Raw genomic sequence first — 18,084 nt, 5'->3', positions numbered from 1 at the left:
AAGACTGGTCTAAACCAAAACCCAAGAGCCAATCTTCTCCCCTGCCCCAACATTGGGAAAGTTCAGATCCACAACTGGGGTGCAGTCGGTGGAAGGCGGGGTACCTCACTGCCTGGGTCCAGGGAGGGCCAGTCCACCTCATTCAGTCTCTGGACCTCGCTTGCTGTGGAAATCATTGATGAGATGTCAAAGTATGGCTCAAGCCTGCACTCAGGTGGAGCTGTAAATAGCCATTCAGCCTACACTCTGGTACAGAGCGGGGCAGTAAACAAAGTTTCTCAGCTCCAACCTGTATTCAGGTGGGGCTGCAAATAGTTAAGGAGCCCAGGCTCTGGTTCAGAGCTGGACTGGAAACAAAGTCATTCAGCCTGGACCTGCAACCAAAGTCTATTAACTCAGGCTTTCCTGAGGGAGCAGGAGACTTGGGTGGCAGGGGGGACACAGGCCCTCCCACTCCACTGCATCCAGCCCAGGGCCCTAAGGGTGGCGGAGGGATCTGCCACTGCGTCAGCAGGGATCCAAGCTGCAACACGCTGACTCACCCTCTGCCAGCATTGCAGCCAAACAGGGGTCTACTACCCCTGGGCCACTTCCACCCACCACCCTCCCTGGTCCGGTGAGGTAAGGTGATCGTCTGGAGCCGCAGTTGCCAGCAGAAGCTCTGCCGGGATTGGGCCAGCCAATGGTCCGGGCCAGCCATCTGTCTCCTGCAGGGTTGGATCATCCCCGAGTCCGGGTCAGTCATCTGCTTCCTGCGGGGCTGGGTCTTCCGGGAGTCCGGGTGGTCCAGGCCAGTTGTCTGCTTCCCCTGGGGTCTGGTCAGTCCAGGGTCCAGGCAGTCCAGTCCAGGCCAGTTGTCTGCACGCTGCGGGCCTGCTGCCACCTCCCAGCGAGAAAGCTCAGGGGAAGCACCTGTCCTCTCTAGTGGCTGGGCCTCCACTGAGCTGCCGGGTCCTGTCTTTATACTTCTGGCCCTGCCCCTTGGCTTCTGGGGGCAGAGCTAGAGGGTAGGGCTCCACCCATGAGGGGGTGGAGCCACCCTCTTCCTCTGGGTTGGGGGTGGGGGGATGCGGGGAAGAGACAGTCCACCTCACTACATGGGTTCTGTGGCATCAGTCCCAAAATTGCATGGAGGGCCGGTTAGGGGAGGCTGTGTCTCCCCAAACAGCCAGGTGTGGCCCGGCCCCTGCCTCCTATCCAACCTCCCGCCACCCACTTCTTGCCCCCTGATGGCTCCCCCGGGACCCCTGCCCCATCCAACCCCCCTGTTCCCTGCCTTCTGACTCCCCCCAACCCCTATCCACACCCCTGACCCATGACCACACCCCTGAACTCCCCTGCCCTCTATCCAACCCCCCCCCCACCCCCTTACCATGCTGCCTGGAGCACCAGGTCAGGCCGCGGCTCTGCAACTGCGCTGCCCGGCTGCCCAGAGCATGGCATGGCACAATGAGGCTGCGGGGGAGGGGGAACAGCAGGGGAGAGGCTGAGGGTTAGCCTTCTGGGCCAGGAGCTCAGGGGCCGGGCAGGAGGGTCCTGTGGGCTGGATGTGGCCTGCGGGACATAGTTTGCCCACCTCTGCCCTAAATGGTATGTACTTTTGTATATTTTGTGGGAAAGATTTAAGGCCTTAGCACAAGCATGTACCTAACTGGCCACCATTACGTTAATGCGGTTGCTAACAGGGCTAATGTAATTGTACAGTTGGCTAAAAGGAGAGATGGTTCAGACCCAAATGCCTGACGTGAACACCCCCAAATTTTGGTACCATCAAGATCAGAAGAGCCAAATTTGATAGTGTAGTCAGTCAATAACAAAACTATACACGTGTACGATGTTTATAAATAATCATACATATGCTATTTATCAACTCATTGCAGGTTCTTGCCCAAAGTGGGCTACACAGAAGTTTCCCTGATGAATACTTCTCTTTCATTAGGGGGTTGGTGTGATTTGTGAGTGAGACAGATATATTCAATTATCTCCTTACATTAAAATAACCCCAATATAATGCTACGTCCAATAACAGAGCACCAAGATATAAATTCAGCTAGAGCTTTAAGCCAAGAAGGTCTCATCGCATACGTTCAACACTTAGAAGACAAAGCGAGGAATGCAATGTTAGGAGAGTGCCTCAGAAAGCCACAGACCCAGCTGAGACCTGAGAGCACACAAAAACTAGGAAACAGTGATGAGGATTTTATACCCCACTTTTATGTAACTTTTTGGATACCTAGCCATATTTGACCAGGTTCCATGACCAAAACAAGATTGCTACTTGTCTATCATCCATATGTGGCATTCCAGGTCTGCATAATCACACCTATACTTATTCATATTAATAACCTACATCACTTATGTCTTAATGCCTATATTTTATTGCAGTCTAACCGCCTAGTTACCAGCTTGCTAAAGCCATCTCCAGAGAATCCTGCAGTGCACTGTATCCTTTGTGATCCCTCGTTTGTGTCTCAGACTGAAAGTGCAGAATTTATGATCTTGAGTTAGCTTTTGGGGCCTGCAATCCTTTTAGCTAAAACCAGCCTTTAGCAGGACTATCTCCACAAGGCCTCACGCTAATACAATAGGCCTTTAATCATAGCAGAGCCTAATAACCCAATCATAGGAATTGCCTACTTGCCCTTTTGTGTTTCAGCTTAAGCAGCACTACACACCAATCAGTATTATATGCCAGTGGTGTCATTCGACTTATGGCAAGCTTAAAATAATACATAAGGCAAAGTCACAGCTCTACAATAGGTTGGGCCTAAAGTTGGAACAGGCTATTTCGATCATGTAGGGTGACCAAGTGCTGGATCAGCCTCTATACTATCGGCCAGTGTTTTATCAGGTCTGCTTTGAACTTTGTAGTGTGTTCTCTCAGTGGCCTCCCTTGGCAAATTCATATTTTCTAACAGAATAATTAACTTTCAGAAATATTTTCCTATAAGCTAACTTCAATTTTCCCTTGTTTCATTTCAGTCATTACTCTGGGATGCTGGGCACATACTCGGGGCAGCTAGTCCCACCCTCCGCTCACCCTCTTCCCTCCCCCCCCATGGTTATGCTCTATTTTTAGCACGCTAGCTTGATTAGAGCTAGCACAGGTATGACTTCTTGAGCTGGGGATTACACACCCCACTCAAAGTGTAGACATATCCTTCTGTGGCCATAAACAAACCCTCTCCTTTTATATTTTTATTCTCAAGTATTTGTAACTCAGTCACATACCCCTTTGCAACCTTTACATATTAACTTCCTTTGCCCTCTCTTCATAAATCAGACCCTCTGATCCCCTTACAATAAAGGGAGTGCTCATATCACTCTTTAGACTGTCATTGATGTTGCTATCACTGAGGTCAGTAGAAACCTATGGATGCTCAGAACATTTGAGTATCAGGCCTTTTACTTAGTTGCACTATTATGGATTGGAGCCTAACTTTAGGCTTCTGTGTTTGAAGATCTTGGCTGTGGGTTGTATTCCCAGCTTTCCTATAGTCTTTCTGTTGGATTTCGGGCAAATTATGAAACTTCTCTGTGCCTGGGTTTTCCCTCTTGGATAATAATGCTATTTTCTGCCTTATAGGGAAGTTGTGAGCCTAAATTAGTGTTTAGAGAGACAAGGTGGGTGAGGTAATATCTTTTGTTGGACCAACTTCTGTTGGTGAAAGAGAGAAGTTTTTGAGCTTACACAGAACACTTTATTGAAGTGAACTGAAGAAGAGCTCTGTGTCTTTCACCAAGAGAAGTTGGTCCAATAAAAGACATGTCCTCACCCACTTTGTCTCTCTGATACCCTAGGACAAACATGGCTATTACAGTACTGCAGATTAATGTTTGTAAATTGTGTGGTGATCCTTGTATGAAAGGTGCTATAGAAGTGCAAAGCATTATTATAACCTGGGAGGGAAACCTCCCCCAGGCTCGACTTACAAATTTTGTATCCATGCAGGGCTCTAGAGATGAGCATCTGCAGCCAATCCACAAACATGGTTTGCAGATATCTGCAGATTTGCAGGGCTCTACTAATCTCTAGAAAGAACAAAATACTACAAAATAGCAAAGTCATATTTCATTACTTTTATTAAAATAAAAAGATCATGCATTAATATACACTAGACATTTCTGAGAACCAGTTATATGAATTTTAAGACTACATAATTTTCTGCATAAAATAAGTCAAGGTGGTTCAGCATACAGCTTATGTAATGGAAGGGGCTGGGCGAAAGGTGCTGGAATGGCTTTTTCTCTGTGTACAAAGTTCATCTTTAAAGAAAAAAATTACTAATTTACAAATAAGTATAATGGGGACTTATCCAGGCTGATCTTGTGCTTCATGTATCCAGTTCCAACTCCTCTGACCTTTTACCATCTCAGCTACACAATGTATTTTTCTCCTAGAGGAAGCCTAGGCTAACTTTTCTCTCCCTTCTACATACCCCATAGAAATCTCCATTACATTTAGGACTATGTGCTTCCCTTGACCCTTGTATGCAACTCCCTTTTAATTCAACGGGGAGTTCCACCATTTGGGTTAATACCCTACATCGGTATGACCCTCACTGATATGGTTTTCCCTTCTCTGCAACCCTACTCATTCATGCTCCCATGTTGTTCGTCTGAGAAACTCCTTCCTATAATGTATTAAAACTAGATTTCATTGTTTGCTTTTTTCATAGGATTATTTACTCTGTTGCCTTGAGTCGGGGGGTTATAAGTCTGATTTATTTATTTTTCCAGGCATTTTTGTGGTGTTATTTCCCCCCCTTACATACTGAAGTCTTTCGTGGGTTTTAGTTTAGTTTTATGTTATGTATCTATACCTACTTACCATGGATTCTTGCTCTGTTAATGCTGGTGGAGTGAGAAGCTTAAGAAGGGACTTTTTTTTTTTTAAATAGCATACAGTTTATAAATGGGCAATAGCATGGGCCTCAAAAGCAAAATATCCTGTGGATTTGAGCTTGAGGGTTTGCTTTGATTTTGCTTTAATTGCTATATTTGTGGTAAAAATTAAGGAGAGACATTGCTGTGCATTTCAAAGAGTGCATTCTCCTAGCACCTTGGTAAACAACAGCTGCAATGGCCAAAACTGTTTGTTGTATCATACTGCACTATGAAACTCAAAGAGTGAACACTGGGCATGAGGGTATCATAAATGTGCTAGAGAGAGGAAAGGTGCCTCATTATTAAGATCAGTAAGCTCTGGTTAAATCCCCATAGTGACACCTTTTCAAAATCTCTCAATAAAAGACTTTTAACATTAGCTCTTCCATGACTATTAACCCTACAAACCAGCCAACCTGACTTATTCCCCCCCAAACACGATACAGTATATTACAATAAATGTTCTCCAAAAATTAAAAACAAGAATAATATACACCTTATTTTTATCACTCAATATACAAACAATCTTTGATCAATAGTATAAATCATTAAACTGTATAAAAGACAGCATTTCTTATTTGTACAAATAGTGCTTTCATAGTTGATTAACTTTACAATGCTAAAAGGTACTCTTTATATGGATATATTGCTTGATAGTTTACTATAACCAAGACATTACTCCCAGTTGATTGCATCATTACAAAGCAGCCTAAAATGGGCACCAGATCCGTTGGATCCCTATGCATAATGAGAGGGATTTTCAAAAGCACTCAATATTAGCCTCACTCTGCTCCCACTGAAATCAATGATGAAACTCCCAGTGACCAGAGTAGGAGCAGAATTTGGCCAACAATGGCTTTTCAAAACCCCCAGCCTTCACATAGATTCTAAGATATTAGAAGGATGTTTTGGAAAAAAGCTCCAGGACCACTGGGACGGCTAAGAACATGTACCGTATCACCTACGTATGGACAAATCCCTCATAAAGCTATTGGTTAGGTTCAGGGCTGGGGTTTTTGATTTTTCAGCTTGTTCGTAAGGAGGATGAATTACTCTGAGGTAACAATGAGGTGTGGGCCACATACATATATTTGTATATATACAGCAGAACATAAAGGACCAAAATCCTGGCTTCAGGCATTTTGCCACTGACTTTGTTGGGATCAGGGTTTGGCTCAATGCTTCATGTGGTTTCTGACAGCAATGTTCCAGATTGTTTCATTCACTCTCAAAGAATCCCTTTCTTTGACTTTGACACTACTGAATGTTTGCTATGCATTCACTCTTACCTGAATACCCTAAGAATATTACATCCTTCTCTCAAAGTCACCTTAATTCCCATTAACATTAATTGGAAATTAGAACCGTAATTCCCAGTCCATACGTTTAAGGACATACCGGTGCCCTGGAAATCTGTGCAAGTGTCCAAAGCAGGCAGAATGTATGGCAGGGAGACAAAAGTGTGTCATGAAAATTTCACGCTCTCAGTTCACACCCCATGTTGAAAGAAATAATGTAATCAGAAACGTGCTTGCTACAACCTTCCCCAGATGAAAAGCAGGGATCCAATCACTTCAGTATTTGCCACTCAATTTTTTTTTCCTGACACTGATCCAAAACTTGAAGTCCTTGTTCAGTTTTCAGTCAGTCCCTATTTGGCCCAAAGTCCCCTTAATTTAACAAGTGTTTTGACTGAGCAGACCATGAGTCATAATTGAATAAAGACATCAGATTTGGCCCACATGCTATGCATGGCTCCAGTTGAATCACTGTGCACAGCAGATGCTTGTTCTCAGGAAAAGCCCCATTGACGTCAGTGGGGCTCAGTGCAGATCCTTTTGCAGGATTGGGGGCGGCGATTCCCTCCCCAATAAAAAGCTATGGAAGTGATGATCAATTGGCATTTTGATTAATTACTTTAAAGCAAGAAAATAAGACACATTCTCTTTGGTCCTAATGCAACCCATTTAAAAAGCTACGTAAAGGGGTCTTGTTTTTCTTTTATATAAATACTTTTTTTCCTTTTTCCTTTTTTTTTAAAAAGACTTTTAAAAGGCATATGTTAGAGCAGAGAAGAAACAAAACTCACTGGGAAAGCAAAGCTAAAAAAATGGGATTTCAATATAAAAATCCGGTTTAGTGGTGGTTTAACAACAACATTATCAAAGCACTCTGGTGAAGGGTCCCGCTTGGCAGTATAACTATACAGAGTTTAAAATTTCATTACTATACATTTTCTTCAGGAAGGGGGATACAAACAGATACATTTTCTCACTTTGTCCTGACGAAAGTGTTTTCTCACAGAGAAATGTGTTTAAAAAAAAAAAAAGAGAGAGAGAGAGAGACTAGGGCAATTTTACCAGCGGACAGTGAAGAGGTAGTGGCTTGTGTGCTATAGGTGATGTTAAACTTCTAACCTGAAAAATGAATGCTTGTCAGGAAATGCAAAGTGTCTTATTGACATTCAGTTATTCATTACCAAACAGAGGGAGGACACCTCCCGCACTTCTATGTGAAGTGCTTGAATCATTTGGAGTCTTGTGGTCCTGTTAAATTGGATCCGGAATACACATACTTGATCTTCTATGCATAGGATAAAATTCACATTTGTAGCACAAAGCCTGAGTAAATGGGTTTTGCACCAACACAAAAAAACACAACCCGCTCCCCCTCCCCCGACTTACTTAAGTTGAGGGGATTTTCCTCCCAATCAGCAGGTAGGGCATTGGGCACCTGCTTAGCCACTCAATTGCTGCTATCATCCTGAGCTGAAGTAGTAAGCAATGACTGCTATGGCTTCCCCTGTAAGAAAATTTTGGGCCAGCGGATCTGTATTGTGTGTAGATTCCCTGGCTATGGTCCCTCTATATAATTCTGCCTATAGCCACCCCATCCCATGCAGGCCTGTTTCCTTTTCAGAGGAAATGCAACGCTATCTATCACTTCAGGGCCCTAAAGATCGGCTGAATGGAACAGGAAGGAGCAGCAAATCAACCTTAAAGATTGAAAAAACGTGAGGAGCGCCATGTAGTCCAAAGTACTCTGACCAAAGAAATTCATCAGGTTATTTCACTTCACTTGGAAGTGAGACAAGGGCATGGGACCCTGTAGAAAGTTTACTTCTTACGATATATTGAAACATTTTCAGACTTTCCCAAGCCAACTCCTTCCCAGTACAAAACAATTTACAGCCAAGTTTGCTATAGTACACTGCACTGTACACAGAACACTGAAAAACAGCAAATGAACTTGAAAATTCTGACTTAAACCTTGAATTTCCTGGTATTTTGCAGTTTACCTTTATGATGTTGAAATGTGGTGTTTAAAAATAGCAGTTTAACATTAGTTTCATATTAGTTGCCAAGCTAGTGATTGTGGTATGGTAAGTACACACGATGCTGTTCAGTGTCATTCCTCTTTATGCGAGAAATTAGAGGCAGTATTTTAAAACTCCCTCCCATGTGAGAGTCTATGAGCCTTTAAAAGCTGGTGTGGTCTGGTAGGTCTCTCTCTATCCAGGCATATTTTTTTAAAGAGACATTTTATGCCCACAACTCCTGATAGAGCACCCTTTAAAATGGTTCTGGTCTATCATGTATTAGTATTTAGGGAAACTCTTTTATAATGGACCTGACGACAGACTCTTAATCATAATGGCATAATTGATGCTGCCTTCTTATTAATCAGCTTGCAATTTTAATTTCCTTACAAACTGCTCAAAATTAGAATCTGTGTTTTGCTCAGATATTGCAAGAACATTCTCCTTCAGCTACTCTCCTAGTTTTAAACTGGAGGAGCTCTGATCACTTTATAATGGAGACCACTCTGAATGCCCAGGAAAAATGCAAAAAAAAAAAAAAAAAGATACAGTCTACGTTATAATTAGGTTCTACTCTAATGTTGCAATAATTTATATAACAATACATCTGCAATCACACTTTAAATATAATTAAAAACCTTTTCTTGTTCTACAGACCTTCTCTATAATACAATAATCATGAAATCCCATTCCAACACAGCAACTAATACCCTCATTTGACAAAAACAAGTGAGCAACTTGGGTACCAGGGAAAGATTGCTCAATTATACCTACAGTCTATTTCATATCAGTTGGACTAGATTCATAAGTCTTCTAGCAAACTGGTTATGGACAAATAAAGCTATGTGGGCTTTGTGATACTTCACTGGCCACTTAGGTTTGTTTGATTGTTTTATTGTAGATCACTGAGTGGTGACACACTGCTGTTTGATAATCATATGAAACTGTACAATTTACTCTGAAATCTAGCACACTAGGGGAGCTGATCTGCAGGAGATCTTGAAGTATAGTTTATCATTGCCTTTATGACTGTGTACAAGCGCATATGCTCACTGTTGCCCTCTAGTGACTTTCCCACAGAAAGGATAAGGGACTTTAGACTGCTACCAGCTGAGATGGTTCACCTTCATCTCAGCTATAGAGAGGCCTGACTAAATGGCCTGAGATGCAGAAGAAGGGTTTTAGTCCTGAACTCAGTATAACAGCAGTTTATCGGGATTCCACAAGGTGAACGTGCCGCATAACTCCCATTGATTTGTTTAGATCTCTACAATACAAAGTGGAATCTTTGCTGCTGCACAATTCATGTGCCCCAGAAAAAAAATAATCAGATAATTTAAACCACATATTTACTTATTTTAAATAGCACTGAAATGGTTTGCTACAATGAAGCTGAGCTGATATGCTAATATGCTCATTGCTCTTTATTTCTGCTGGTCTTTGAATAACTTAGGGCTGCATATTAGGAAATCATGACACATTTATCAGATTTAAAAATATTGTTAGTTCATAAACCTAGAGTCTGTACCACATAAATTAGGATAGGTCATAAATTACAGACAATCTTGCATCAGAAGCTGGCTCCTATATTCTCTCTGCTATGTTTTCCATTAAACAATAAATAAATTAAAAAAAAAGAGAACTCAACCTTAGATTTCTTAAACACTCTTAAAGTATATAGCTGCATGACTCTCATTGGCTTTCATGGTGGTCATGTTACAAAGTCCTCCAGGAACCATTTAAAAAATGTAGAGAGGTTAATCTGTATTAAATAGTTTCCATGCTACATAATGCTGGTAACTTAGCGCTACTGTTTTTTTTTTTTTTTTTTTTAAAAACCATTTTTAAAGCTAAAAATGTTACTGAATCATTTTGGGAATGGCATTGGAAAGGCTGTAGGAAAAGATGTAGTATTGTACCGTACTGTATTGCTTTGAGTAGTAAACTATCCATGATTTCTGTTAAAAAGTCGTTTGACAAACATACAATCCCCTTGTGAGTTTGTTAATGGGGGAAAAAAATAAAAAAAAGATTGTTAAAACGACAGTGTGTGTCGATGTGAGCGTGTGTGTGTCTGGCGCATTCTGAACATGGCATTGGGACAACATTTTGCTCTCAGGTACACCAGTGTAGATCTGGGGTAAACTGTACTTGAGAGCAGAATTTTTTTCAATGTTTTAACTACAAGGAAATAATACAAGTTGTTACCTATTCTCTGTAAGGCTGCGGCTGGGCTCCAATCATTGTGAGTGAGATGTGCCCAAAGAGGATGACAATAAATGTGTTTTGATCAAATTTGGTCTCCGGCTCTAGACTCTGTACTGTTCGCGACACATTATTATACGTGTCCTGGTTTTCAATGGCAGCCTGCATTGCATTGATCTAACATGAGATATTTTACACTGCCAGTCTTCATTTCCCCTCCTCAAACAAACCTGCCATGACAACATTTTAAGGGCTTTGGTCCTGATCCTGGATACAAATGCAATATTTCAGCTGGAATTTACATTGAGGTATTCCAAACATAGTGGAGGAGAAGTGAAATTTGACCATTCCCTGATGCTATAGGTTGCATTGATGTCTCAAGTATAAATGTTACATATTTTCTGTTACAGTTTTTATGTCATCTCAAGTAATTTTCCAATGATTAACTATTAATTATGGATCTTAGCATGCAAATTGCTTGATTCAAATCTGGCTTCAGATCCAACTATTTGGCTAAAATATTCTTTCCATCAAGGTAGTGGAGGGATGGCTCCATATTACTATTACTCTTTGAATCAATGCTTTAACTATTTTTTTCCTACTCCTTTCAAAGAAGACAGCAAAAATGTTATCAAAAGGTATTAAAAGAACTTCAGGAGTTTTAAAAACTACACACAACTTAAAGAGAACCAATCTCTAACTTTTTGTGCTACAATGGTTTTATATACAATAGATATATTGTATATTTATTATTAAACCAAATATTGATTTGGATTATTCCACAGTGACAATTAGACAACCAGGCTTGGACTTCAAAGAGGCCTGTGGCATTCCCAGCCCCCAATTTCAGAATAGCAAACTAAGCAATTGCATTCAAACACTTCAGACTATTCTTTTTCCTCTTTGATGCATTATTACTGTATTTTCTTTGTACCTAGCATAAAAGAAGACCACCCTAACACAGCAGCTGTAGTCATGTAAGAGACAACAGATTCCTGCACAGTGATACAGCAATTGGCAATATTCTGCCACAAGTTTAACAGAGTATAGTGGTGTATTTCCCCCCCTTTTCTTTGCAATTTTTATACAGGGAAAAATTTTTTTTTTACTGAGCCACTTAAACAAACAAAACAAAAACAAACAAACAATCTCATTTCCTTTGGTTGCATTTTTTGCATTTTTGTCTGAGCCAAGTTTAATTTTGTGCAGTTGCATTCGGATCACCAGCTCTCACAAATAACCCAATTAACACCTTTTGCATTTCCTTGCCCTTTAGGGAAAGTTTGTCCCAATGCGATTGAGACAAAGGGAATTGACACTTCATTTTTCAGTCATAGCAACATCTTTAAAAATTTTGTTAAAAATGTAATTTGACAAATCTACAGCTAACCAATGGAATGGAAAAAAGAAAGGCTTGCATTCAACATACAGAAAACAGACTTGTGAGTACTTTATAAACATTTACAAACAACTCTTCTGTATGCTGTGTTCTTCCTGTTGGACTCCAAGAGTAGTGGTCAGTAAAGTAATGTGTGCTGCCATCCAGTCCTTGTGCTAAATACACTGTGGGTTATAAAATTTCACCAATTCACCAATAAAAACCACTTCATCAGCAGAATCTCCACAGTAAAGTAATGTGTGCTGCCATCCAGTCCTTGTGCTAAATACACTGTGGGTTATAAAATTTCACCAATTCACCAATAAAAACCACTTCATCAGCAGAATCTCCACACTTCTCTCTGACTCATTTTTTTCCTGTTTGTACCAGTACAGTAAATGAAGTCAATATTTAAGATCCAATCATTTGGAACAGCTATCCATCTTTCAAGAGTTTGAAAAGGATTTAATAATGTATTGCTTTTTTTTTCCCCTCGTGATCCGAGAGTCACACAACAGTACAACAAGCAAGTGTCTCATCTTGTAAAAGATCCAAAAATTCCATTAGAAATGTTTATAAAAATAGGCATTGTAGAAAGGAATTCTTACAGTTAATTCCAAATTGGTTTTTATAATGCTACCATTTGAAAACAGAAGGAATGCATCTGCAATTTCTTATCTGCAGGAAGTTCTTGCTCTAGTCCAACATGCGTGCATGTGTATGGTATGTGCCTAAGTTATGTATGTGAATGGCCAAGGAAAAGCCCAAAATATATAGTAAAATCAGCTTGGTGAATTCAGTCCACCAGCTTGAAAGGAAAAGCGTGTCTGTCAGTGAATTGTGATTACTCGTCTGTCAGTTCATAGCTTGATCCTGCAGCAGCCAGGTTGTTCATCTGGATTTTAGTTTGTATTACTGCAAGAAGAGAGAATTTTTCTGTGGTCATGCTGAGGCTTCAATGTATTCAGTTTTTGGTGCTGCTACCCTTAAGTATTCAGGATTTTCTGCTGCAGGAACTTTAAAGATGCCATTAGGCTTAGTTTCCTTAGGAAAGTAGTCCTGTTGGTAGTCAGGATTGTCCAGATTTATTTGGTGATTGGCTGTTTGGTCCCAGTAGGGGGAGCTTTCAAAAACCGTTTTGACAAAAGGAGACTGGTTTGTGTTGAGATACTCTGGGTTGTCCACTGCTGTGCTGTGGGAATTCTGATAGCTTGAAGCTGGAGCGGGATTTGGGTTTACTGGGAGGGAGACGTTGTTGTAGATTGGATTCTGTACTACAAATGCTGATGGTTTTTTGGGGATTGACTGATTGACATATTCTGAGATAAAAAAAAAAGAAAGAAAGAAATTAAGATATGTAACTAATGCAGTCCTTTAAATGATCTGATGTGTATTTTTAATATATGTGGAAACAATCTTTTCCCACATCAGCCCACAAGTCATTTGGATCTTTCTCAGGATTCCAAGACTTAACCAAAGGCAGGAAGTTCCATTGAACAAAGGTTCCAGGAGTCAGATTTTCAAAGCAGCCAAGGGAATTAAGCCACACATTTTCCATTGCTTTTAGTGAAGTGTGTTTCCCTAACTCCCCATGGAGTGTTTTGAAATCTTATCCAGGGAGTTTAGCTGAGGGCAACCATATATCTGGAGAAGTACTTAAAGATAATGGAAATGCCTTAAAAAAAAAAAAAGACCAACAGTAACTGAGACCCCATGTCCCAATACAATGCTCAATGCTGGCTCTTTCCCTTACTCAGCTGCAGTACTAGTTGAGGACAAAGCATTGCGAGTGTATCATTTTATTAAAACATCCTTGTAACAGTCTTACTGATCTTTTAAGTCAATGAATTCTGGTTCTAGTGAACTACTATACAAGTACATGTCAGACTGTGGTTAGCAACACTGCATATTTCATTGTGCCATCCATTCTGCTTGAGTATATTTCTGTTTGGAAAGCAGTAAAAGACCAACAACAAGAAACAGAGTTTCTACAATAAAAACAATGAAGAGGTCTAAAGAGTTCTTAGAAGAGACTGTCTGATTAGTAGAAAAAAGAAAAAATCCTTGATAAGGCACCTACAACAAAAAGTAGAAATCGGACTGGTGGTGATGGTGGATGACATGTGGTCAAGAAGCTGTCAGAAAAGATCTAGGAAAAAAATGAAAAGAAAAATTCTGCACAATTTCTCCGCCCCCATTTATTGACCAGTGAAGAAAAATTGTGGGGATCTTAAGGGATGTGAAGGACTCCTCCTTTGCTGAGGGAGGGGAAGGAAAATGATTACCCAGAGATCACCAAGAAACCTCAAAGATCTAAGAGAGAAGCAAATGGCATTCCAAGTTGCTGATCAATGAATGAACTTGAGGATCAGATGATACCTAGCAGATGTACTCACCTGGAGCAGGCAGGAAGCCATCATCTATGCTGTCTTCCAAGAAGATGCCAGTTGGATCTGAACTGTAGCGCTGGACAAAGCTGTCGTCCCTCACGGGGTATCCCTGCTAGGTTAAAGGTACAGGTTAAGAAACAGAGTATAGAACAGACTATTTCATAGAAGCTGGTGTGTACAGGTAAATGTGTGTGCAGAAAAAAAGGGGTGGGGAGGAAGAGAAAGCCAACATCTGGTGATGAAATTGAGACACCATCTCTGCTAAATCAAGACTTGATTCTTTAATTCAGTTCACAACATTAACACAGTGATAAGATACTTTTAACGCTAGCTGATCACACTTACTTACCCCATTTCTATCAATGCAGGTTGTGGTTGAATTGTTGCTAGTAGCACTCTTCAAAAGAGAGAAAGAGAGAAAAAAGATATTTTAAAAAGAGAAAAATATTGTCTGACCTGGGAAATGACTAATTCCAAACTGTTAGGTCTGTGAACATGGATGAAATATCATACCAATGAACTCAAGAGGGGAGTCCGGGATGTGGAGGGGCTGTTGAAAAATCCCTGGTGTGGAATGAGGTACTCGTCTGCATCAACAATGTCTTCCATGTCCTCCTCTTCCATCAAGGTCCGATAAAACTTGGAGTCTGTAGGGCTTGGCAAATGCATTCTTTCATCTCCCTGTCAACCAAACCACAGTAAGAGCGGATTGCTGGACACCGTCCTGCCTGCACTACAGCAAAGCAGCTTTCTCTCTCGAGAAAAACAAATGTTCTGGAGATAGGCATACACTGCAAAATTTAGACTTGGATGTAAATTCAGGGGGGAACTGGACCTGGCGTTTGGTTAGGCCTATGTCTAGAGTATCTGCTTTTTAAAGTATTCAGAATCTAACCTCCTTTCTGGATTGAAACAGGAATGATGATAATCCTGAACCAGGACACATGCATGGAAAAATTTACTGGTCCTGAAAGTGTTTGTATGGGCCCAACTATGTGTTTCTAGCCCTGGCAGGTTGCAGTATATCAGACTTTAAATGGGAGCATGATCTAAATTCAATAAAATACATTTTTCAGTCTTGTTATGATGTTATTGAATGTTCCCTTTGTGAAATCTCTCAATAATTCCATAACACACACTAACAGCTTTCCTGTGCTTTCTTTTTCCACCATAAACTGAGAGGCTATTTGAGATTTCTGCTGTTACTGCTGTTGTACTCCTAAGTAGCTCTTCTTTCCACATTAAATGTTAGCAAATGTTCTGAAGGGCACAATCCTGCCTTGGCAGAGAAATGGACTCAATGGTCTAACAGGTCTTTCCCATGAATTTCTTTGCTTCTATGAAAGACGAAGTAACCTGGCATTCTTAGTTACATTTCTGTTCCTCATATCCATATTTATTATTTGTTCTATTCTTTATTTTAAAGCAAATGGTAATATGCTAAAGTATTTACTGCAACAACGTGGAAATGGACTAGAACAATCAGCATTACAGTTTTCTTTAACTGAAAGTAGCAGCATGAGACTATATTGTCGATGTTCAAGTGGTCCGGTTTCTTTCGACATTTGGTCATGGAATCATTGAACTCCTTAGCTTGCTCATCTGTGAGCATACCGTGTGTATTATTTCGTATTTGCTGTAATTTCCCCCTTTCAAAGTGACCGTTTGAGATCTTGGTTTCCTGGTAAAACAAGCTCTGATCAATACCTGTATAACAAGATAGCGCTGAGGGTCTCGAGCCATTTTGGAGAATTCTGATATCAGCTCACGAAACTTGGGGCGACTGTCTGCATCTATCATCCAGCCTGAAGGGACAGTATGGAAAACAAAAGCACAAATCAAATGATCTTAGCCATTAAACCTGAAGAGAATTTTAAAATAAGATGTAAAGGATAGGAACTTGGTACATGTGAAGCTGTTGCATCAAACCATAACAATGAGAAATCCAGTCACATCAGCTTTTCGTCAGACTTTATTCTTTGTTTCTTTTTGACATTTAAGAACACCACTCTCTGCTCTTCTTGGAAGACCAAAAAAAAAAAAAATAAATAAAAAGATATAGTAGAAAGATTCTTGCTTAGCATCAACATGCAGGGAGTACCCTCCTTTAACTCCTTCTGGCATAGTCCTCCTAAAAGGTCGGGATCCCTGCTCCACACAAGCTCACTACATAGCAGCCCACAGGATGGGGAAGGGAGTGCTGGACCAGGAGATGGGCAGCGGATCCAATGCTATGCAAGCACTGACATACCCCCACTCCACCTGGCAGATCTGTGAAGGCTACTTCAGCTTCAGAGCCACTCCACAACGGTGTAGGGAGGATTTCTCTCCCCCATTTTCTTTATATCTGACCAGTACCTGGCCTGGTGATGGTATCTGGATTTGCCTCTAGTGCGCCAATTTTGTTCTCATTTACATGGGTGCACCTCTCATGGAAATCACCTGGGTAACCGAGACCAGAACAGGGCCCCACGAGTAATTGTTGATTTTTAATCATCTCCTATGCACAGCACCTTACAGATAGGCTAACAGAACTGGGCAGACTTTCTGGGTCAAAAAGTTGATTTGTTGAAAAATGAAGTTTCGGCTGACCTGACACTATCTGTGAATTTGACAAGATTCATTTTGGCCAGGAACCAGCTTTGGAGGTGGGGGGGGGGGAAGAGTGAGTGAGAGAGAGAGAAAGAGGGAGGGGGAGAAATATGCAAGTCGCCTTATAACCTTTAGCCTATGGGGTGGGTAGGGTACCTGCTTGAAAGGCGAGACACCCAGCTTTGAATCCCCACTCTGGAGTAGTGACAAACTCAGATCTTCCTCTCCCGGTGAGCATCCTAACCACTAGACGATTGACTATTCTAGGGTGGGTTGCGCTCAGTCTCTCCTGTTGAAGCTATTCCACTTTGTATAAATCCTTAAATATTCACTGAAGCAGAGAGTTACATGTACATCTCCCTGTAGTTTATTTAATTCCTTTTGCTGCAATAATGGCTTCCACTTTGTTCAGATACTCCAGCCTATGCAGGAAATTCATGTCACTGTTGGAGCAAATGGGGAATCTGAGATATGGTTGCTGTTGTAAAGTAACGTCAATTCATTTTTAAAACACGTTGGTTAATTGAGCTGCGGGTTGAATATTGTCATGTACCTTTAAAACCAATAAACTTTGCATTATAACAACTTTGAAAGAAAACCCAATTTACAGTTGGCTCTAGTGGTGAGATGAGTTTCCTGTGCCCTAACTTCTGTACAGAGAGGCAGCATCGTTCTTCATTGCTAATTATTCTAAATGAAGTCAGCAGATCTATAGTGATTTACACTAGGGCAGAAACTGGCCCATTTAGATTGAAAACAGGTTTTAAAAAATAATATTAAGTTAATTTTATACATATTTTAATATTTAATTTTTATTGGTTTAGATTTTTATTTATAATTTGATGTAGTGATTATTTTGCACATTTTATTAGTTTTTTCTTTCTAAGTTGACGTGATGATTTTTTTATATATATATATTTCAGTTAGGGTTTACTTTAAATGTTTCCATAGTCTTCATTTACTAAATACAATATTGGGCCTGATCCCATTAGAGTTGGTAAAACTCCCACTGGCTTCAATGAGAACAGAATCGGGCCCTTTGGTAGAAACTCAGGTTTAGATTTCTTTCCAGATTAGAAGTGTATGGCTTTATTTGGCTGATCGTTTACCAGTAAAATTGTATTTCAGTTCTCATAGAATCATCGGACTGGAAGGGACCTCGAGAGGTCATCTAGTCCAGTCCCCTCTAGTCCAGTCCCCTGCACTGATGGCATGACTAGGTATTATCTGGACCATCCCTGACAGGTGTTTGTCTAACCTGCTCTTTAAAATCTCCAATGATGGAGATTCCACAACCTCCCTAGGCAATTTAT

The 18,084-nt window shown here is 40.8% G+C and overlaps 1 protein-coding gene across 3 annotated transcripts in view; it reads right to left on the bottom strand.

Annotated features, from left to right (window-relative positions):
• Positions 1-4,065: 4,065 nt before the first annotated feature.
• EGFR (epidermal growth factor receptor) overlaps positions 4,066-18,084 on the bottom strand; it is a 227,852-nt gene continuing 213,833 nt past the window's right edge. For 2 of the 3 annotated variants that reach the window (XM_084619473.1, XM_084619475.1), the window contains 5 exons: positions 15,887-15,984; positions 14,693-14,860; positions 14,529-14,576; positions 14,186-14,291; positions 4,066-13,108 (listed from right to left, as the gene is read on the bottom strand). In XM_084619473.1, the coding sequence (XP_084475599.1) occupies positions 12,732-13,108; positions 14,186-14,291; positions 14,529-14,576; positions 14,693-14,860; positions 15,887-15,984 (797 nt within the window). In that variant the 3' untranslated portion in view covers positions 4,066-12,731. The remainder of the gene's footprint in view (positions 13,109-14,185; positions 14,292-14,528; positions 14,577-14,692; positions 14,861-15,886; positions 15,985-18,084) is intronic. The other variant, XM_084619474.1, reaches the window with a different exon arrangement.

The sequence above is a fragment of the Lepidochelys olivacea genome (genome assembly GCF_965140295.1).
Source record: "Lepidochelys olivacea isolate rLepOli2 genome assembly, chromosome: 2".
NCBI lineage: Eukaryota > Metazoa > Chordata > Testudines > Cheloniidae > Lepidochelys > Lepidochelys olivacea.
The sequence above is the reverse complement of the archived record's forward strand: the minus strand, read 5'-3'. Positions and strand labels throughout refer to the sequence as shown.